Raw genomic sequence first — 23,159 nt, 5'->3', positions numbered from 1 at the left:
AAAACAAGATAACTTCTACATAAAAGTAAGAACAAGAGATTCAGCCTGTCAGGTCTCTGTCACCCTAGTGTGCTTAACACACAGTGAGGAATACAGTTGCTGCTCACTCAGAATAAATACCACCCTATAAGCTCAATTACTGTTAGAATTTGAAAACACTCCTCACGATGTAAACTGATGGAACTAAAGAGCACATGATATAGCAAGACTACCACCCTGTTTGCCAACAATGGGATTTTAATGGAAATTCTCTTACACTGGTAACTTGTTTTTGATTGCTACTGCTCCCTTTAGAGTTGATAGTACAGAGTGTCTGTGTAACACAAACTCCAATGAGATGCCTTAGTGTTTGAGATCCCGTAATATAACTTGAGAATTAGGGTGACCTGAAAGTATTCTTATATTTAAATAGTGCCGTATTTTTCATTTGCTTTAAAAACCCGATAAATGGACCTTGGCTATGGTGGCACATATCTTTAGTCCCAGTACTCCAGAGGCAGAGGCAGGTAGATCTCTGAGTTTGAGACCAGCCTGGTCTATAGAGCAAGTTCTAGGACAGCCAGAGCTACATAGAGAAACCCTGTCTCGAAAAAAACAAAAGCCCCAAAATCCTATAAATATATTGAAATGTCTTAATTTTTTTAAAATAAAAAATTGTATCAGCTACTAATCAGCTGAATTCTACGACTTTTCTCATCTCCAGAGAGAGAGAGAGAGAGAGAGAGAGAGAGAGAGAGAGAGAGAGAGAGAGAGAAGCACTTTATAATTATAAAAGACTTAACACAAGGCCTTTAGAATTAACATTATGGTACTGTACAGAACTATTAATACACTTCTCCACTGACATACAGAGCTTAGAAATGCTACCCATATAAAATAAGTTGCATTAAAAACAATGAGAAACCTATGGCCCATATCTTAATCTCTAAATAAAAAGAATCAAGAACCCTTAAATAACAGTTGATCCGAGGGCTGGGGAATGAATAATATAAACCTAGAACATTTTATGACTCTCAAGGGAAAAAAATGTGCAAAAAGATGATGGAATTTTGTTAAAAGTATAAAAGGCCATTTCTTAATAGGCTCAATGGTCAAAGAAAACTATAAATAGCAAAATGAATGATAACTGCATTGGTTTATGATGTACAATAAAGATCATTAGTCCATTTTAACATTTTTTTTAAAAAAAAGGAGTTAAGAAACAGATCTTCCTTACAACAAATGCCAGTTAACAAACATAGAAGATAGAAAAATTACAATCGACAAGCACTAACATAATAAATGCATAAAAGATTGACCAACAGATGCTCAAGTGAGTATGGAAAACTGAGATCATTTGCAGGGTTTTCCTTTTCCTGAGAAAACACAGAAGGTAGCTCTTTTACAGTGAGAGAACCCAGGAGACATTACCAACCCTAAAATGAATTAGAAGCCCATTAATGTGAAAGGCAGAGAAGGACACAAGGCCAGTTCTGTGATGTTTCTGCTGAAAGTCATGGCCTAGCCCTGTGTCATGGCTCTAGCACCAGGGAGACTGAGGAAGGACAATCATTGAGAATTTGAGGCCAGCCTGATCCACAGAGTGAGACCTTATCTCAGAAAATAAAAACAAAAAAAGCATGACCTCATTCTAATTGTAAAACAACATTAGCCAAGCAGATGGAAAACATTTACAAGATAACTAATGACCTCTTCAAAGAGATCAAAGTCATAAAAGGAAGGAAAGATTTTAAGAAACAGGTTGGAGGAATCTCAGCAGACACATGTAATGTAAGATGCTAGTTATTAGGTTAGAAAAGTGGGGTTAGAGAAAAACTGTAACAATTCAGAAGGCTGCAACACAAGCCAGCTAATTGCGTTAAACCAGTATTCATTGCCCAGTTTTGATTATTTTACTATGGTACAAAATACGGCAAAGTGAAACTAAGTGAGTTGTACACAAGAACGCTTGGGTTCTATTTCTGCAACTTTTCTTAAAGTTTAAAGGTAAGTTTTAAAGAAACTACATTATTACAAAAAGGTAAGTTACACTAAGTATCTCCACTGTAGCATTCTATTTGAAGATAAAAACTGTTTGAGATATGTTCCATGTGCTTATGGTATGGGTGTACCTAACTGGCACGCTGCCTACAGTAACACACACCCTCAGACCCACAGCACAGGTGAGTACAGACGGTGCAGCTGAGCACTACACCCGACCTAACACGGAGGAGGAGCCAGAGGAGTTTTCCGAAGGCTTGCCCTTCACTATGGAGAAAATTCATACTCTATTCAAATTCTATAAAGGTATGCTGCAGACAAAGCAAGAAAAACCAAGAACTGAAGAATTAGGAGTGCGAATAAAGGGGGAAACATGGCATTTATTTGTCAATAAAGTTTTTTATAATGCTTTCATTGGGGCAGATGATAGAATACTCATTTGGAAAGTAGCTGAAGTCAAAAACTTTATTGACGGTTTCACAATGTGTTAATCTGACAAATAATTTGAATATTCCTTCGTCTTCCTCACAAACTACACATAAATTAATCACATCTATTAAATACATACAGTCACTTCACTTCTCATCACATACACAATACAGAGATTATATACGGACACACATATATATCTCCTTCAAGATTTTATATTCTTTTCTTTAAGACAGAGTTCTTCTGGGTAGGATTGGCTAGTCTGGATCTCAATGTTCATCAGGCTGGCCTTGAGCTGACAGTAATCCACCTGCCACCCTGCCCAGTGACTTTATGTACTTACATAAGGTCTTTACAGAAATTTAGGCTTTTATTCCCATTTTAAAAACTGTCTCAGATAGGATCATAATATGCACTGCTCCTATGAACACTCCAATGGAACAGCAGATGGCGCACACACGTTCAAAGGAGAGTGGGCAGGAGCAGAGAGAACACGGGCACTGGAGTTACAGAGATGAAGCCTGGTTGTGATTTACTGACTCCAGGATTGCAATCAAGCTTTTTACCTCTGTGACCTTTAATTATCGTGCCAAAAAGAATGGTCAAAATATAGCCTGAATAAAATGCTTATTAACCCCATGATAAATCATTCAAAAACATCCGTGCCTTCCATGCTTCATGAGTTACTCTCTGAAAACATACCGATTGAAGTTAATGTCTGGGTAACTAGAATACTCCGATTTCATCTTGGCATTCCGTCGGGGAAATGTGCAGAAGAAAGCATTAGCTAAAAGACTGGCGATCTGTTCCTGTGACATCGTGACAGAATGATTCATCTTCTGTTTCAGGAGTGGTATTGGCTGATGGAGGAAAACAAAAATACAGATGAGAAAAGCAATAATTAGTTTAGCAATTTTGAAGACAGAGGTACCAAATCACATTTTCTAAATTAAGGCAGGAATAATTTCAAGCCACTCTAGAGTCCTTAAATCAGCAATACTGTGAAAGTCAAGGGCTGATTATCAGATGTTGGGAAAATGTACTCATCTGACAAGGTGCAGATTTCTAATCAATAATGACACTGAAGAGAACACAAAACATTACTTACCAGTGAAAACCAAGACTGCCTCAGCAAATAAATATCAACAAATTACCTTTGTAAATATAATTTTAAAAAGATAGAATAAAAATGCAACCGAGTTTAACTATTATTGCATATAAGTTATGTTACATTAAAAATGTTTCGATGAAGTACTTTCTTCTAGTCCTAAAGAATATGATAAAAAAAAATAAGAATATGATTGAATAAATAAGTCAATTCGCTCCTATTCTAAATCAAACTGCCTATTATTAATTTCCTCAGGAGAACCAAATACTAAGCATTTAACAGAACATGTGAGATCTGCCACACAAACTAACTATATGAAACTTGTAAGATTGAAGGCATTTTCTACATAATAAAACATCCCAAGTCAGGATGGCGCAGGAGATTTTCCTTTAGTGGTTTAATCTAAATACCTTCTCGCACCAACCCCAGCATCATGAGCTGTAAGTGCAGTACGTAGGGTCTGAGCACTGTGTTCAATGTGCTTTGTTCCAATTTAAATGCTTAAACTGTGGTTTCAAATACATGCTGGTAAAATGAAAGACCATCCTCTACCAGTCTCCGTGAGTTACGGAGTTTAAGACAATCAATCCCCTCAGAGTTTCAGCGGTCTTCCCTTCTGCCTTTCAGCTGCACTCAGAACCACACACAAGTCTCAAGGCAGCTGCCTCAGGGCATCCATCCTGGTCACACTGACCGAAGGCACCACCAGCCATGTGCAGTGAACACAGCAGCACTGCACCTTCTGATATCTCAGGACAACACAAGCTGCTGGTAAGAAAAAAGTTACATTTACCATTCAACTAGTTCTTCTAAAAACATTCAAGAGTAAGCAAACAAAGGAAAAGACAAGACACGGGAGCCAGAGAGTCCACACCGATCTCTATCTTCTCTTCAAAACATGGCAAGGCCGCAGAGTGTAAATGGCTTAAAACACACTTGTGATCAACTCTACCTTTTTGTTTGTTTGTTTGTTTTGTTTTTGGAGATGGTTCCACCTTTTAACTATAATTTACCAAGTTATTAATAAAAAATTATGTCAATAATTAGTAAATATTTTAGGCTTAATAGACTGGACACACAAATATTTATCCCCTGTCAAATAGTTTGTTTTTTTTTTTTTTTTAAAAAAGGATAATTTTTTGTTCTCTGGGTGAGAAGAGCTGCATAGAAGCTCACACTTAGTGAAACAAAAGAGTAGAAACCTTACTGGCAACCCAGCTAGAAAAAGTAACAGGGTAAATACTGTAAACCAACAAGCTTTTGAAATCAAAAGGTTCAAAACCCAATTCCTTTTATTTTCTCTTTAAGAATCTAAGGTTTATCTTTTAGATTTGGCCTGTAGTGTGTTAGTATGGAAAGTCATTAGATGCAAGCATACACAATTCAACTTGTCAAAAGCATAATTCTAATTCAAACTGAAATGTTGATTTTTCCAAACAGAGATTGACTTTTCTGTAAAGAACGGAGCACAAGATTAAACCTTTCTCCCCATCAGTGTAGTAATGAAAGAACAAAGGGAATATGAGCCAGGATGAAAAGCTACACACGCATAACTCGATGCAACTCAAAGCAAGGAGAGTAAGGGAAAGGAAGAGGAAGGACCACTAGCAAGCAGCTTCCAAGACAAATAGCAAGAGCTGTCTTAAAATACATTTCTCTATTTAATAACAGTAACCTTTATTTTAGACACAGTGCATCGCTGAGGGGAAACCCAAGTTAGGTAGCCTTGAAAACATCACAGTAAAATGCTAATGTTAATAAACATGGCATAATGGAGAACATTCATTGGATCCTGACTGAAGATGGTGCCAAGTAGACATTTGGACATGTTTAGGATAGTTGTGGCTATCCCCAAGGCATGTGCTTATAGGGTTAGGCTTGCAATGAGTGCTATCATCCTATCACCCAGAAATGGTTCAGCCTGAAACCGTCACCAGGCTCCTGTAGAACAAGTGTTAGCAGACTCCTAGCTAGTAGTAAAGCTCAGGGAGGTAACCCTAGAAACAGAAGGGAAGACACACTCAGTGTGGGGAGAAACACAGGCAGAAAACTAGGAAAAACAAACCACAACCTTCTATAGAGTTTAAAAGTGTGTTCACAAGCGCCTTCATACTACTTCTTTATGAAGTGGCCTCTCCAGCGACATTCCACACCCATGCACGCGCACGCACACACGTATGCACGCACAAACACAAAACACACACGGGCAGCACTAATTAGACTCAGTGGGTCATTAAAAAGGAAAAAAAGTGAGTCTATGATGTTGGGAAGGTAATGGGGAGGACATCTGAAAGGGAACCCTGAGAAGAGTGAAGAAGAACATGACCAAAATACATTGTTTACATATACAAAATTCTTAAATAAATAAATACATAAATACATACATTTAAAGATTACATTTAAAAAGCCTGGAGGAGTCTAATTTCTTTCCCCCTGGGTATGGCTTAGACTAAATGACTATCTTCCAATAAGTAGAAAACTAGCAGAAGTGACACAGGATAAGACCTGGCTCTGAAAGGCTTCCCAATGCTCTGAGGAAGTCAGCTACCGAGGAAAGCTAACTAGCACAGGCTTTAGATGGCCATAGTCCTCGCTGACATCCGGATGCAACCACAAGAGAGGCTATAAGCTGCACTTACTCAGCAAGTTGCTCTTATATCCATGACCAGCAGAAACTAAGATGGTGCATGTCTACCTATTTTAACTTACTAAGCTTTGAGGTTATCTGTTAGGGAACAATGTATAATTAATGCATTCCAAACACAATGATGTAATATAGTACTTTTTCTTTCTCTCTTCTCCCTTCTTTCTTTTTTGTTTTTGTTTTTGTTTGAGACAAGAGTTTCTCTGTGTAGCCTTAGCTGTCCTGGAACTCGATCTGTAGACTAGGCTGGTCTTGAACTCAGAGATCTGCCTGCCCCTGCCTTCCAAGTGCTGGGATTAAAGGTGTGCACCACCAGCGCCCAGCTCTTTTAGTTTTAAAAATTAAGAAATACCATGAATTCAACTGTTATAGCAATGTATCATTTTGTAGGAAGGTGAGGGATGTGGGTAATATTAAATAATCTTGGAAAAACACATCAAACCACTAGTTTGTTTTACAATAATGATTTCTAAAAGACACTGTTTAAACAAGCAGAGGGCGGAGTCTGAGTAAACAAAGCGCAGCAGAGGGACACCGCTGGAAATTGAGTGCTACATTCATCATGCTCTCCAGCTGCATCCTCCCGCCTCTGACCTTTCCGGGCAGCAGAGCTGGCACACTCTTTAGCAGAACCCCCTTGCCCACCTCTGCCATGTGAGTTACATTTACTAACCTGGGTGCAAATATTTGGCAGACAGAGTGCAATTTTCACCATGTCAGGTAAAATGGACTGATATAAATGTTGGGCCTCTGCTTCTTCAAGTACCTGAAAACCAATGAAATATATTGTGTGAATTAATAGTAGTGAGTAGCAACTAATGGACATACATTTCTGCTAATTTTGAATTCCCACTGTAAGGTACAGTATCACTACCAACAAATACGAGTAGAAACTTACCAACAAGTCCACCACAAACTTACAAATTCATTACCTAAATGTCTTCTAAAACCAATGTATCTCAAAATCAAGTCTCTCTCACATAACAACATTCACCAAGTTGGCTCAGCAGGGAAAGGCACTTGCCACCAAGCCTAATGACCTGAGTTCAATTCTCAGGCCCTATATATAGAAGGAGAGAACCAATTACTATAAAATGTCCTCTGACCTCCATATTCACACATGTATATATACACACACACATACATACATACATACATATATACATACATACATACATGCATACATACATACATAAATGTGATTTTAAAAAAACCTGTAGTACTTGTAAATAAAAACCAGCACACTCTCCCTGGGTTATGTCAGAGGACCATTTAACTTCAACAGTTACCAGCATAAAGCACCATAATTGCTCTGAAGCATACTATCTGTGCCCAAAGTAAACTATTGACCACAAAACAATGAGGTTCTTTATGACCCTAGAATTCTCCCTTGTTAGGTACATTTCCCGTATCACACCAGAAAGCACACCAAGATGTCACTTGTGGTCGATGCTCACCTATTTTTCAATTATACAGCAAGATGATAATTAATTCTAGGGGAAACAACAAGTAGCAATAAACATAAGCACTATTTGTAAGAAACAGGGCTGATGAAGCTAAAATAAATTTGGTAACATTGGCAGAACAATGAGGAGACAGTTATAAGCTTTCTTTCTACTAGTACTGATGGGATCTGAACCAAAGCCAAGACCCACGTCCTTACAGGAGAAAGTGAGCACACTAAAGGGCTAGATCGGAGAGCCGGCCACCTGTAATTCCAGCACTCCAGAGGTTGAGGCAGGAGGACCATTACAAGTTTTAGGCCAGCCTGGGCTACGGAGAGAAATTCTATCCAGTTAAGAACAGTTAAGTGGCTACATCTTTATTATAAGCCTCTTTTAAGTCTGCTATAAACAAAAACTAAAATTTAAAGGTATGCATCCGTAATGGACATTTATTGCCTCATAGTTACAATGTAAACATGACTGTCCTCCTACATCTGAAATATTAAGACATGTTTATGTATTTGTTTACAACACTCAAAACTCTCCAAGTTCATAATTCTTTTATGCTTTGTAAACCTTTTCATTTTGAATAAATTAAATATTGATAGGATGTCATAAAAACAGCATGACCAAATTCATTATACCTTTTATACATTTTCCCTCAATAATCACATTTTCTATGCCCTTTACCACATTATTAGAACCAGTACATTGAAAAAGTAACTTTTATTCGCCTGATCTAATTGTCATCTCCAAGGCTCACTGCCTCTGTCTGCTAACCTGGGCCTAGTTCTGGAAGCTTCTTACCGCCGTACAATCTTATGTAGGCCTAGAATGTTGTCAGTCTCTGAGACTGCTGAATAAGCTCACCCTTCCTTGCTCTTTCTGAGCTCTGGCTGGCTGGTTTAACTCACTGTTCTGGCTCGAACTCCTCTCTAAGCTGACTGATTCAATCTGGCTTCTCTCTTGGCCTCTGAATAAATTGCTCTGCTTGGCTCCATACTAACTTTAGCAATATGCTCTACTCTTCTAGCTCCTTTCAGGCTTCACCTGCATCTAGCTTGTACTCTCTGTGCAGCCTATCTCTTTATAACTGTCACTGTAAAACTGGGAACTCCCTGTCTTTCTTCTTTCCTCTCCCCCTAGTCCCTGCTCCCTACCCTGCACTGCTCTCTTAAGTAGCTTCCCTTTTCTCTCTGTTCCATCAGAGTTGGGCAGATCCTATTCTGTCAAATCTTTCTCTGATTCATCACTCTGTCTGCCACTCAATTACACATCACTTTCAAACATGGATGCTTCCTTCTACAAACAAACTTTACTTTCATTGTTTTGGATTAAAGGTGTGTACTAAGGGCATGTCGGTATTCCAGACAGAGGAATTAAAGGTGCTAAGGGCTGAGCCATGCCCCAACTAGAAACCCTTTTTTGTTTGTTTGTTTGTTTGTTTGTTTGTTTTCAGTAAATAGCACAATCTCAGTGTTCACAGTGTGACCAAATATCCTGAAACAGTATATTAATAGTGTTAAAAAGTGTGCATTTATCATTTTATGTCTTTCATCACACACAAATACCTGTAATCAAACTAAGACAGAACTGATCATTACAAAACAAAACTTTTATTATTCAATTTCACTCACCCTTATTCTCACTGACCCTAATACTAACAACTACTAATGTATTTCCCATTTTCATAATTTTATGTCACGTAAGTGGACTCATAGTCTGTGTTCCTTCAACTGACTTTTCATTAAAAAATGTCTCAGAGATTCAGTAAGGTTGCTGTGGGATCACCCTTTCTCGTGGATGTTACTAATTACTAAGTCACATAGTGACTTAAACATACCCTCAAGGATTATTTTACTTTCCAGTTTTTGGTGCTATAAACTGCTATGGTCACTGCATCCTCCAAGGGTTCACGTGTTGGGAGACTGGTCCCCAGTGTGGCACTGCTGGGAGGTCATATGCAACCATTAGGTGACTGATCCTATTAAAAGGGCACTGTGAGTGCTGTTCTTATGAGGCATTAATGTAGTTCTCCTGGGTCCTTAACTAATTCTCAGAAGAGGATTGTTATATAAAAAACCTATCTGTGTCTCCCTGGCTTCTTGCCTCACGTCCACTCCATATTGCCATTTTCATGACAGAGCCTAAGAGGTCCTTGAACCTCCAGAACTGAGCCAAAAAACGTTTCTTTTCTTTATAAAGTACCATTCGTTTCTAATTTTATCTGTTTTCTTTCTCCTTCTTATGGTTTACTTTAGAACCATACAGAATTTCATTTTTGTATCAAAAACAAAGAAAATCTTCAGATTGCATCTTTTTAAACAGAAAATTAAAATAATTATATTCAGTATACCCAAATGCATAATATTTAGTTTCCATATTAATCTTTTATTACTTTAGCTTCTCCATTTGTCTGTATATCCAAGAATTCACTTTTGAATGCATTTTTAAATTACAGCATTACCTTTCTGTCTGTTTATCTACAAAATAAGAGTAATTCCTACAGAATTACAGGACTTTCAACAAATAGCAGGCATGGTTATGATGACAGATTATGTAGTTCCCTGCCTTGTTTAACATTTCACATAACTGCCACTAGTTAAACTTTAGGAATTCGTTCTCATCTCTGTGTGATGTTTCCTCCCACTTGTTTAATGGGCCTTTCTTCCATGATTCTGTAGCTGAACACACACACCTATAAGAGCAGTTACTACAGTTTATAGTAATTTTATTATTTTCCCCCCTTGCCTCAAATGTACAAACACTGACCATATAAGGACTGTGCTGTAAGCATCTCAAACCCTCCGTACCAAGCACAGTATATAATATTCATCATTGGCTGAGGAAGAGTTGACAGACAATGGAAAAGCTAGGGATGCAGCTAACTGATTGAGTCCTTGCTTAGCATGTACAAGGCCACAGATGTGTTCCCCAGCACCAGTATACACAGTAAAACAAGTTAGTGGAGCTTGGGAGTTAGTAGAACCCAGTGAGTAAAGTACACCCATACTCATGAGGCCCTGAGGTGGACACCCAGAAAACATATTTAAAAAACAAAGGGCATCAAAAGCAGTGCAGAAGAGGCAGAAAAACAGGTGAAGTGACAGAGCCCTGGAGCTTGCTAGCCAGCTAGAGAAAACTAGATAGCAAGTCCCAGGCCCCTGTGAGAAATCCTGTCCCAACACAACAGAACCAAACAACAAAGCCTAACAGCTAAGGTGGATTGCTCCTGAGGAATGGCACCTGAATGTGACCTTTGGCCCCATGTATACACATGCACATACAGGTGTACACACACACAGACCCCCAACCAAACAGAAGCCCACATACAGTTGGTGGTCATGAAAGCATAATTTGCCCCAAAAGAGCCCTGCAAAACAGAAAAATACAAGAACATTCAAGAGGAAGTAAAGGCCAAAGGTAAATGAGTCGTTTTATACTAAACAACTGAGTGGCAGACATTAAGATTGAATGTCAAGGGTTTTCTCCCAGATCACAATGAAGAGTAGTTTAGAGAATGAAGTGCTAACTTAGAAACTCAAAAACTAGCTATAGAGCCAGATGTACATATATTCTCTAATACAGGAGACCCCTAAACTCTTCCTTTCCTTATGGAAACGGTCCTATGGCTCTGCTTAATTCCCAGTTATGAAGGTTCTAATAGAATAGTGTTTGAGGGATACTATAGCTCCATGCATAAATTTAAAGTATATTAGGTAATGAGCCAGTAATGCACAACTATTTTGAAACCTCTTTCTCTTAAAAACCAAAACAACACCCCCACATCAGTAAACATCTGAGTCCTACTGACTGAGCCAGCAGGACCACCTGTGTCCACACTCCCGCTTAAGCACTAAGCTACTCTGACTCAGCCCCTCTCCACTCTTCACAGGAATGCTAGCTACATGATGTAACTGTGTCCTGCTGCTCAATCCCTTCGGTTTCTGCCCAAGCACATCCTGATGTGTCCCTGCTCTGCTTGAAAGCTTTCAATGGTTTGCATCACCTTTTCAATACAGTAGAAACTCCATAGTTTAAGATATTTATGTACCTATATAATATTATATATTAATATTAGATAATTCAGCTTTAGATATCTACCTAAATATTAAAGTATTTAGTCTATCTTGACCTTGATGCTTACCTGGTCTTATTTAGCGTATCATAAAAGCTGATATCCACACAGACACATATCCACCCTCCTGCGCATTTTACATACTGCAACTCAACTATTCAGTCTTCCCGGCACCAACTTATAGTTCCATGACTCTAATGTCTTTCTTTAGTTCCTAAACAATTTTCTTGCTATCTTGTTCAAAAAATAATTGTTTCAAAGTCCATCTATTTTTCCTTTCCAGTTCTCTCCTGCAATTTTTCTGTGTATGTTTTCTTTTTAAAATAGCCTTAAATTTTTCTGCTGTGTGCTGTTATTTATGGACACGCTTTCTAACGCTTACTGGAAGTTCCTTTAAGACAAGATTAATGGCTGGTTCCCCATGTCTAGAACAGTGATGTTCATGTGCAACAGTGTTAATAAAAATACTTTAACAGCCATCTATCTCACTCAGCCTATTTTACAAAGCTCGCCCTCCTTTCTACTGCTGTCCAGAGTTTCTACAGCTTAGGCCAATTACTACAGCAGGCTCTTAGAAGGTGGCTGAACTGTTTAGGGGCTCAGTCTTCTATAATTTATCTTAAGCCTACTGGAAATTTCACTAGCATTTTACAAGTCTCTTCAGGAGACAAGTTGCTATTTCAAAAATTAAAAGTAAGTCAAAATTACTAAGATGTTCAATGTTAACTTATTCTTTAGACATGTTTCAGAGCACAGAAAAATTAAACATTAGAAGAAAAAGGAAAATTCTATCACTAAATTTTGTAAGAGTAAAAAATCAGCTAGAGCAGGTGAATGTCTCTACCACTTATCTGTGTACAGCTCAGGATGACAGTTGGAAGAGAGGAATGTGACAGCTTACAAGAAAACAAACTTACTCATCCTCCTTAATCTCTGAAGGCTCATCAAAGCCTGACAGCCAGGCACAGGGTGATCTCTCATGTGTATCACCCATCACAATTATGGCTTCAATAACAACGTTCTCTACATTTTAATACAGTACACTGGTTTTCAGGAAATATCCAGTCTATTATTGTCATATTTAAGAAGGTAAGCTTCACAAATTAGCAGCTAACTAATCTGTAGCTCTGAATATGACTGAGACAAAGCACAGGTGTCTACAGAGCCACCCCAGCTCTGTGCTTCCCCCTTTTCGTTGGTTAATGAGCTGTACATGGTTTCCCAGTACCATGACTCAAGCTTGGGAAATATTGATAAAAATCTTAACTCATTAAAGCATCTGAAACTATATTCACTAAAGAAAGAAGAAATATTCTGATTTCTAAAGTATTTTTCTTTTAACAGTCCTTAGACTAATTTGATAGTTATCTGCTCAAATACTATTCTTTCTTTCTAGCTGGGAGGGTAAGGGATGGGGAGGGCATGGTAGACGATGGAATCTTTCTATTTCTAATTGATAAATTCTTTATTTTGTCAGTACAATTACTTTCACTATTATCATTTGACTTACTATGTAACTTAGGGCAGTTATTTACTAGACATTGTGTATATTAGAAAACACTAAAAACTAGGCAAAGACAAGCGTTTCTTCTGACTAGTTTTATGTCAACTTTACACAGACAAGAGTCATCTGAAAGAAAGGAACCTCAATTGAATTGAGAAAATGTTCCCATAATATCTGGCTCCAAGTATTTTCTTAATCAGTGTCTGATGGGGGGTGGGAGACACGCCCGTTGTGGACGGTGCTATTCCTGGTGGGCTAGTGGTCCTGCATTCTGTAAGAAAGCAGGCTGAGCAAACCATGAGGAGCAAGTCTATAAGCTGCACCCTCCATGGCTCCTGCATCAGCTCCTGCCATCAGGTTCCTGCTGTGTTTGAGTTCCTGTGCTGATTTCCTTTGATGACGAATAGTGATGTGGAATTGTAAGGCAAATAAACCCCCCTTTCTTCCCCAAGTTGCTCTGACAGCAGTCTCTCTTCATGGCAATAGGCACTCTAAGACAGGATCATATAAAGAGACGAGAAGGAGCTCTGGGGAAAGCAGAGATCTTGTCAACCCTATTAGCAAGACAGTAATAACTATAAAACATTAGCAGCCCAACTAGATATAGCTCACATACCAGCCTCCCCAACAGGGTTTCAAAAAACACATTCCACAAAAACTATGCACTGAATTTAAAAACTAAAAGGATGGGGGCAGAAGCATTAAAGCCCAACTTAACACACAGTATAGACACACAGTATAGATGGGGGTCAAGTAAAGAATCGTTTGGACACTACCAAGAAACTAGGGACAAGTTCATACTCAGATGGCTGTGCTGCTCTAGGACATAAAATATATAGGCAGTCCTTCCATAGATTTCATCAGAAGGCAGCTTCTTACTTCCTGGCTCAAGGAATCTCTTAATTGTATGAATATTACTAGAGGGAACGAACCGCAGACAGAGGTTAGAGACATTCTTTCCTAGAGTCAAGATGGTTTGTGGTTGGATTATGTCTCCAAGATTACTGACTTTTGCCCATTGTACCTAAATATCTTTCCAAACACAGAAAAGGAATCAACCTTTAGGCCATGCTAACCAATGCCTTTTATTGACTGTTCAGTTTTTAAGAAAGGGCAAGTGATAAATAGCTCTAACAGTTCCAGTGTCCCTTACATGCATGTCAATCAGGAGTTTTGCCCTCAGGTCTACCTAACAGGTGGTGGTTTCTACTATGTAGTAGAGAATGCTTTGGGTCTGTACTAACTTTAGCCTATCAACTTCAACCATATGATTTTTGTAACAGCACATAGCTATCCATCTACAACTTATGTAACTGTTCTTTTGCTTCCAAAGAGTCTTTATCAAACTATTCAAATGGCATACAATACCCATCTCATGGATTCTACGAGGCATCTTCTGGATGGAAAGTCAGATGGTTGAGCTTGGGCCTCAAAGCCACAATGGGTTTTTCTGGCTCTTTGGGGTCTACTCAGAGAACCAATTCTGCACAGTTATTTCCTACCAGATGATACATTCTATTCTGGAGGACGCTCATTAAACTCAGGAGGTAAATAAACAGTTCAATAGCTTCACAGTCCCTGAAACTGACTAGACTGACTAAGGCCCCTCTTTCCCTAAATTTATATGAACAGAGGGGACTGCTGATACGAGTATTCTCAGATTAGCCTAGCTGCCTAATGTGGACAGACCACCTGAGTTGCCTAGAAGAGACACTTACCAACCTGTTCAGCTGCCTGTAAGTTGTGTAGAGTAACTCCAGGTTTCCCACTTTTAAGAATGGTCATCCAAGCTAAGGAGGACTTTTGGTGATGTTATCTATTTTTTAATCCCTTCTGTTCCTGTAAGTAACCTCAATAAACCCACTGGTTCAAAGTCTCATGAAAAATAGTGTCAGACAACACTCAAGTTGCTGCACAAAGCCCTCAACATGCATCAAGATCTAGACTAGCCTTCATTTAGACCAACACTCATTGAAAAAACAAACAGAGAAAGGAAAACAAGGGGGAAAGATTTGCTTTCAGACCTCACTAAAGCCCCCTTACAGCTGCTCCTAAACACATCTGCTTCTAATGAGTTTTTCATTGGCATTAATTTCTTGCTTTAGGAAATAAGCCATCAAGCACTTAAAAGTCTTAAAATTCAAGACTTCTCTGGATAGGACAAATTTCATCATAAGTATCTTAATTTCTTTCTTTCTTTCTTTCTTTCTTTCTTTTTTTTTTTTTTTTTTTTTTTTTTTTTTTTTTTTTTTTGGTTTTTCGAGACAGGGTTTCTCTGTGTAGCCCTGGCTGTCCTGGAACTCACTTTGTATACCAGGCTGGCCTCAAACTCAGAGATCCACCTGCCTCTGCCTCCCAAGTGCTGGGAGTAAAGGCGTGTGCCACCACTGCCCGACTGTATCCTAATTTCAAATTACAATCAATTTGGGAACATTCTTAGAAAAAAATACCTGGGCTGGTGAGATGGCTCAGTGGGTAAGAGCACCCGACTGTTCTTCCGAAGGTCCGGAGTTCAAATCCCAGCAACCACATGGTGGCTCACAACCATCTGTAACAAGATCTGACTCCCTCTTCTGGAGTGTCTGAAGACAGCTACAGTGTACTTACATATAATAAATTTAAAAAAAAAAAAAGAAAAAAAAACCTCCACTCTAGTTCTTGAGACAAAATAGGACTTTAATCAAAAAGTCACACTATTTCTAAAATTCAATTCATTAAAAATGAAGATCTTGCAGTTTCATAAAATATGAAGGGTTTTCCTATACAGTATTTACTGTATAATCACTATTTTTCATGCTAACAATAAACTGCCTAATTTGTACTTTTAAATGTTTTTGTACTCTATGAAATACTTTGAAAATACTTTTAAACTTTTAATTTAATAGAATTAACTGCTTACCAAACTTAAAATGCAATAAAGAATTGCATACAAATAAAGAACTGTACATATATATTTAAAGAGCTTCATTCTTAAGTATATAGTATTAATAAACAAAACTACAATATGAATGTCTCTTTGATTAAAGCTGAAACAAACCTAATTCTCAAACGGTTTGAGGGCGCCCCCTGGTGGCAGATTATTTAGAAGAAAAAATTCATTAGCAATTAAGACTAGCACTGTTACAATAAAAATATTTTTAATTCATTAAATTCAACTTAGAAACATGATTATTTCAAGTAATCTATCATAGAAAAATTCAAGCTGTGATAAAAGTGCTAAGAAGTTACAGAAGTCATTGTTCATCTACTATGTCTAGACTGTCAAGTTGAGCTTTGTGAAGAAATAAACATAAACACTACAAAGTTCTTTCCTTTTGACATAACGCATGTATTCAACAATCATAAGGGTCATATCTACTGACTCCCCCTCTTTTAGCTGTCAATCTGGGGTCAACTGTCACCTTACACAGCTATTTTGAAATGTCTCAGAGACTGTGGCTCATAGCTCATACGTCCATTGCTGGAGTCATGAATTATAAAACACCAGTCCCGTCTGGGAGAAGCTTAGCCTCAGAAGAAATACAGTTATTTCATATAGAACATGAAAAACAACGCGAGTGCAGGGAGGGGAAGACAGTACTATGAGCACACAGAACTTTCAAAAGAGGCTGAGAGGATAGAAGAGACACCAAATCCAAACTGCGCCTTAAGGTTGGAAGGAGGGGAGCAAATAGCTTACCAGAGAACCACAATGAGGTTTTTAGGTGAAGGATAGGAAATGATGCCATAGAGGTGCACAGAGGCAACACTGAAGAGAACAGCACAGTACATAGGGTCAGCTAAACAGCGACTACAGTATACCAACTTAGCCATAACAATATGGATGAGACAGTGCAATAAACAGTAGGCTGAGCATCAGGAACCTCAGGAAAGACAATGACAGCATCTGATAAGATGAGGGGATGAGCAATTGACAGGAACTAGAGGCTGAGGTCAGCTAAAATGATTAACAAATTCTAATTCCATGTAGCTTCAACTCTACACCAGGCATGGTGGTGCATGCCTTTAATCCCAGCACTTGGGAGGCAGAAGTAGATCGGTCTCTGTGAGTTTATAGCCAGTTTGATTTACACAGTGAGATCCAGGCTAGCCAGGGTATACACAGTGTGACCCTGCCTCTAAAACCAAGATAAGACCGCAACCTTCACCAATAAAACCCCTCTCTGCTTTGGTTTTCAGTCCTTCACTTGTAAAACAGCAATGCTTTAACAACGCCTAGCTATGGGGTAGTTGTGAGAACTAGAAGAGGAAGAGGATACCACTTTATACAATACGAAGTAAAGCTCTTGAAAATAAGGCCTGCCACTGTCTCCATCACATAGCCACAGAGATTGTTCTAAGGAGAGTAAAAGGACTATCTTGCAGCAGATGCAAATCTTAGGAGACTGAGCTAAGACTGAGCCTGGAATACTCTGTGATATGTATGCAGCAGGCACCTCAGAAAGAAAATCTCTCTTATGGGAAGACAGGAATCAACTGCCAAGAAAGGGCTGTGTATGACAGAGCCTGAACAGCTTCAATGTCCCACTGCCGGAAGAAGGTGCCTTTTGTTTGTCTTTAACATGCTCTTCCCATGGCTCTGAAAATATTCCATATTTTACTATGCTGGACATGGTTCTTGCTTTAGAAAATGTCTTTTTATAGTACTCTTCTTATAATCAAAGAGCGAGGAACCCACTTACAAAAAAAGGAATACATAAGACTTATTCTTAATGGGTTGCAACCTACAATATTAAATGCAAATTAATTTAATAGCAATGAAGGCATCATATCAAACTGGGTACATAAAATGCCAAAACAAACAAACAAACAAAAAAGGAGCATAGATCATAATGAGAGATATAAGTCTAGGGTGAGGTTAGAGCATGGAATCGTCACCCTTCTAACAGAGTAGGCATCTGAATAATGATGCCAATACCAAAGCCACATTTAAAAGGAAAATTCAAATTAAAAAATGAAAAGATAGCAGCTAGAAGACATTGTATACTAGATTAATTTCATTATTAAAATACAGAACAAACCCTACTAAATCGATTTCCACTTTTGAGTATCCATTCCATCTGATATCCTTGTGTGATTCTACAGTCAGAAAAGAACTAACTTCATCGATGACACACACGGACAGCTTCCCTAAGAACGAGCTTCTGACTTTCAAAGCAAAGCAAGCCTCATTTCAATTTTGTCACTGTGTCCTATGGGGGAGGGGGAGGGGAGATGAACTACATTTAGAAGAAGCATGAATACAGAGCTGACCCATACTCCAATGCACATGAACCCAGTGTGGAAGTGATGATGGAATATGGCACAGTCTATGTAAACCTGAGAGTTATAATTTATCTGCTTTAATATTTTAGTGACTCTGATTAGATGCCTTTTGGCTTCTACAGTTCTCATGAATTAAATTAGCTTGTGCTGTAAAGTAATGCAGACCTTATTGATTCCAGAGACTCTGAGTCACCAAGGGAAGAAGTCCAAAAAGGCTACTTCCACTGAACTCCAAGTCAGAGGCTTGAAAGCTACAGAGATAAAGACATTAGCTGTAGACTTATGAAACATCCCAGGCTGCTTTCATTTGATTAGGGATTTGCTACAGGCTGTTCATGACAAATAGAACAAGGACATTTACAGTTTTTAAGTGTCCAAGACAGACCCAGAAAACAGATTATCTATTAATAATTCTAAATCAGAAGCTACAAAGTATGTGTTCATTAGCAAAAGCATATTTCTGTAGTATAAAAAAGGAGGAGAAGGCGAAAGAAGAGAAGGGGAGGAATGGGAGGAGGTATAAAAAGAAAAACCCACAGTGTGAAAGAGCTACAATGGAGAAAGCCAACATCCTTACTGATTACTGGATACAGAAGTCTGTTTAGGTTTGAAACAGTGGTCACCAAAACTACTTGTCTTAGGTGAGTTTTTTTCAAACTATTTTAAAGACCACTAACATTTAGTAAAACATTTATAGAAAATCAGCCAGGAGGAAGGGCAAATGTCTTCAACACAGAAAAGTTCCTAAGCATTTTGATACAGTTACCAACCCACAACAGTATGCTATATTCTGGAATATATCCCTGTGATGCGAAAGTACATTGATGCTCAAGTGACAATATGCTCACTCTACTGACTTTTATGTTTTTTTAATGATGACTGACTTATGCTAAGTTTTGCCTAATCATAGCACATGATTCAGATGACACCCAGAGGCCCACCGGCCACTTGGTCTATTCTCAGCAGGAACCACTACAGTGTGCAAGTATGTGGTGAAGAGATGGGAGAGGAAGAAAGAGAGGAAGAAAGAGAGAAAGAAATAGAGAAAGCTGAATGGTTTGAGCACTATGAGGAGAGCATTTCACTGGAGATGTGAAGGTGGTTGGTGATGAACAGCCTAAGGTGAGTAGCCTGCACTACCAGCAGAGGCCGTGATGAAGTCTCATAATCACAAACCTTGAAAAAACCTTATTTAGGTATAGGTATAACAATACATACTTTGACCCAGGAGACAATAAATTGTGTTGGGCCTGCTTTAGAATCTTAAAATTTAAATTTTAAAACTCAGAAGAAAAGGATAAGCTAGCCATAAAATTTATTCCATTAATTTGCATAAGTATAACCCTTATCTACTGTTTAAAGTAAGCAGCATATAAGCAAAAATGCCAGTTCATTACTGATAGGTTTACAGTCTTTCTCACAGGAAAAGAGGCTTTAAGAAGCCTTTCCCCAACGACTCACAAGACAACAGCCAAGTGTACAACAAACACATTTGGCATTTTTAGAATTATAATAAAAGCAAGAACTGTACAGCTTCTTTTTCCTTTTTAAATGACTTAATTTATATTTATGTGTTTGTCTCTGTGTGTACATGTACATGCATGCAGGCACCCATAGGCTAGAGAAAGATGTCAGAGTCTGTTGGATCTACAGTTACAGGCAGTGGTGAATTGCTGGCAACAGAAATCCAGTCTTCTGAAAGGGTAGCCAATGCTCGTAACTGCTGAGCCATCACTGCAGTCCCCCAGATACACACAATTTCTAAGTTGCAATAAAGATAATTTTATATGATCAATTAAGGTACAGACTTTGTTATGTTTACCAAAGAAAAACAATAGTTTCCAAGAGAGAATACATCACGTCTATACTGCACAGCGAACAAAGTTTGCCTGCTTTAAAGGTTTTCACTCTTTCCTTATCTGTCCTCTTACTGTTCTATCCCCATCTCTCACCGTCTATTTTTGGAGCCACAGATAAAAAAAAAACCCAAACCAAAAAACGGCATCTGTTGCTTACTATGGCTTTTATGAAAAAAAAAAAAAAATCAACAAAGTGAAGAAATGAGAAAAATATAAGCACATGCATCTTTTTATCTCAAGCATAAAATGAAAGATGGAATGGAAAATAAACTACTTACTAAAATCTTTAGGTTTACTTTTTACAACTAATCCAGTTGCTGGGAAACAAAAAAGGTTACTACATAAGCCAATTTCAGGCTCTTTAATATCTTGCACATATCATAAAATATATACTCAAAAAATTTACGTGTATCAAAACAAACCCCATGGTTTCTTTCATTAAAGCCTTTTGTTTCATTTTGGCATATTTTGTTAGCTTTTTCTTTGTCTGTTTTGATTTTTGTGTTTGTTTTTGAGAAAAAGAGAAAGAACATCAAGGAGTGGAAGGGAGGATGTGGGAGGAGCTGCAGGGAGGGAAAACATGATCAAACTAGTGTATGAAATATTTAAGTTACAAAAGCACGTGTGTGGGTTAATGACAAACTGTAAAGCAAGCATCCGTGTCACCCCCACCATCCACGCCTGGAAACAGAAGAGGCCCCTGGAACGGCAAACCCAAGTTCCTGCTCAGACTCTGGCTTTACTGTGCAACCCAAGCTTCAAGTTCACTCAGAGTGAAAGGAAATAAAGCCACAGGTGCTAAAAGATGGAAACGTTTAAAGCTCCTCTATAATGCATTAAAATAAGAGAATCTTTACTAACATACAGGGCATTTCATTAAAATCTCCAGTGAAAAATGCCAAGAGTAAGAATATTGATCCATTTGGAATATAAATTATTGAAGTGCTTGGATTTAATTTTGTGGAATGCCACACTAGAGTACCATAAAAAACATGATTTGTTCCCAATCCTTCTAACAGCTGGCAGTAAGGAAGGCCAACACTAGCACTCAAGATTCAAAACCATTAAATAACTGCAATTTCAACATGGTGTACCTAATATAAGTTACTATAAATTACAAATTAATAGATTGATGTCTGTGATTTTTTTTTTCTTTATGCTGGCTCTTGACAAAATAAAGATGGCTTCAGCAATCCTTCTACTTCCATTCCAAAACGGGGTGCTCATGTGTCACAAGTGAAACTATGGGTCCCATGAGTCTTACAAAGACAGAGGTCTGCAGGTAACAACAGTAATGAAAAATCATGCTTTATTATTAGTGTTAATAGAATGTTAAATTTCACTGGATATTCCTCTTTATGAAGCATGACACTCAGCATTCCAAGGTGACCAAAAGATAGCAATAATGTTTAAAATATTGTAAGTAAGGATCTTCACTGGTTTTTCTAGAAAGAAATGATAAATGTTTTACGAAACCATTATAAGTTAAATCATTAACTTAATTTAAATATTATACAGAATAAACATGTCACATTGGTATCTATAAAGACATAGTTTTTAAAGGTCTTAATTCTTTCCCCTTTTAAAGATTTACTTAAATTATGTATATGAGTACACTGTCACTCTTCCCACACACCAGGAGAGGGTATCACACTCCATTACAGATGGTTGTGAGCCACCATGTGGTTGCTAGGATTTGAACTCAGGACCTTCGGAAGAACAGTCAGTGCTCTTAACCGCTGAGCCATTTCTCCAGCCAAGTTCTTAATTCTTATTAGTTAGAAAATAAATTTAAAAATCAAAAGACAAATTCTAAATCCTTTAGGTAAAAAATATTTAAGAATTCTTAGATTGAAAAGCATCCTACTCCAGAATATAAATACAGTTTAACAGAAAAACTATAAAACAAACATAATTCACTTATAATTTCAAACTAGCCAAACAATGATTGCCCTTGCACTAAAGCACTCCTTTTCCATTCCCGCTGCCATCTGTAATGTCTGACACTCACTTCTCACTAACTACTGAAGGCCTGGGCAGCACTGTCCCTGTGGGCTATGCTTGACAAAGGTCTGTATTATTCTTCCAAGATGTGACAGACAAGAAAACACACACACACACTTATTAAACATCTAAATTACTTGGTTAACTACAAGAACAGTGACAGAATAGCTATTCTATCAGAGCAGAAAAAAATACCCTAAGTCTCTAGATATGCTTTATACAGATATTCTCAAATCTATAACACTGTAGGGCTTAGTAAATGTCAATTTGATAGACTACTGTGCAATCATTAATACTAAAAACTATAAAGCTATAACAAAATTTTGTAATATATAATAAGACATTCTGAACATATATCTAACTATAGACATAACTATATCAGACAAATATAAATATTTAAGACATTATACACACAGGCAAGGACTTGAAGAGTGTAGTAAGACAGTTAAGTATTGGATCTGGTTTTAAGTTCCTTTAACCCTCTGCATGTTGACAAAGTAAATAAAAACAGAAATGAACCCTTTCCCTAAAGAACTATAAAACCATCATCTGCACCTGCGCAATCACCTTATATTTACGATCTACACTAAATCTACACAAACTTGTCATATATATATCATCCTGACCCTTTTGTGCATGCTAGAGGCAAGGTCTCCAGAGAAAGAGGTAAGTCCTGGCTGAGCATTCTTATTAGAGAGGAAGGGGAAAGAAGAATGAAAGGATGAAATAATTAGTACTCAGCAAGGTCAAACAGTCACGAATGGGATGCTTTACTGCCATCTCAAGGTATCAAATTTAATATCAGTTTAAGGAAGTGAAATACCAAATCCACTTAAAGTCAAG

General features: G+C 37.9%; 1 protein-coding gene across 5 annotated transcripts in view; it reads right to left on the bottom strand.

The window, feature by feature from the left end:
- Parg (poly (ADP-ribose) glycohydrolase) overlaps positions 1–23,159 on the bottom strand; it is a 96,785-nt gene that overhangs the window by 53,257 nt on the left and 20,369 nt on the right. For all 5 annotated transcript variants that reach the window (XM_030247822.1, XM_030247823.1, NM_001374221.1 and 2 more), the window contains 2 exons: positions 6,835–6,927; positions 3,112–3,269 (listed from right to left, as the gene is read on the bottom strand). In XM_030247822.1, coding sequence (XP_030103682.1) covers positions 3,112–3,269; positions 6,835–6,927 — 251 coding nt within the window. The remainder of the gene's footprint in view (positions 1–3,111; positions 3,270–6,834; positions 6,928–23,159) is intronic.

Source organism: Mus musculus, chromosome 14 (genome assembly GCF_000001635.26).
Source record: "Mus musculus strain C57BL/6J chromosome 14, GRCm38.p6 C57BL/6J".
Taxonomy (NCBI): domain Eukaryota; kingdom Metazoa; phylum Chordata; class Mammalia; order Rodentia; family Muridae; genus Mus; species Mus musculus.
The sequence above is the reverse complement of the archived record's forward strand: the minus strand, read 5'-3'. Positions and strand labels throughout refer to the sequence as shown.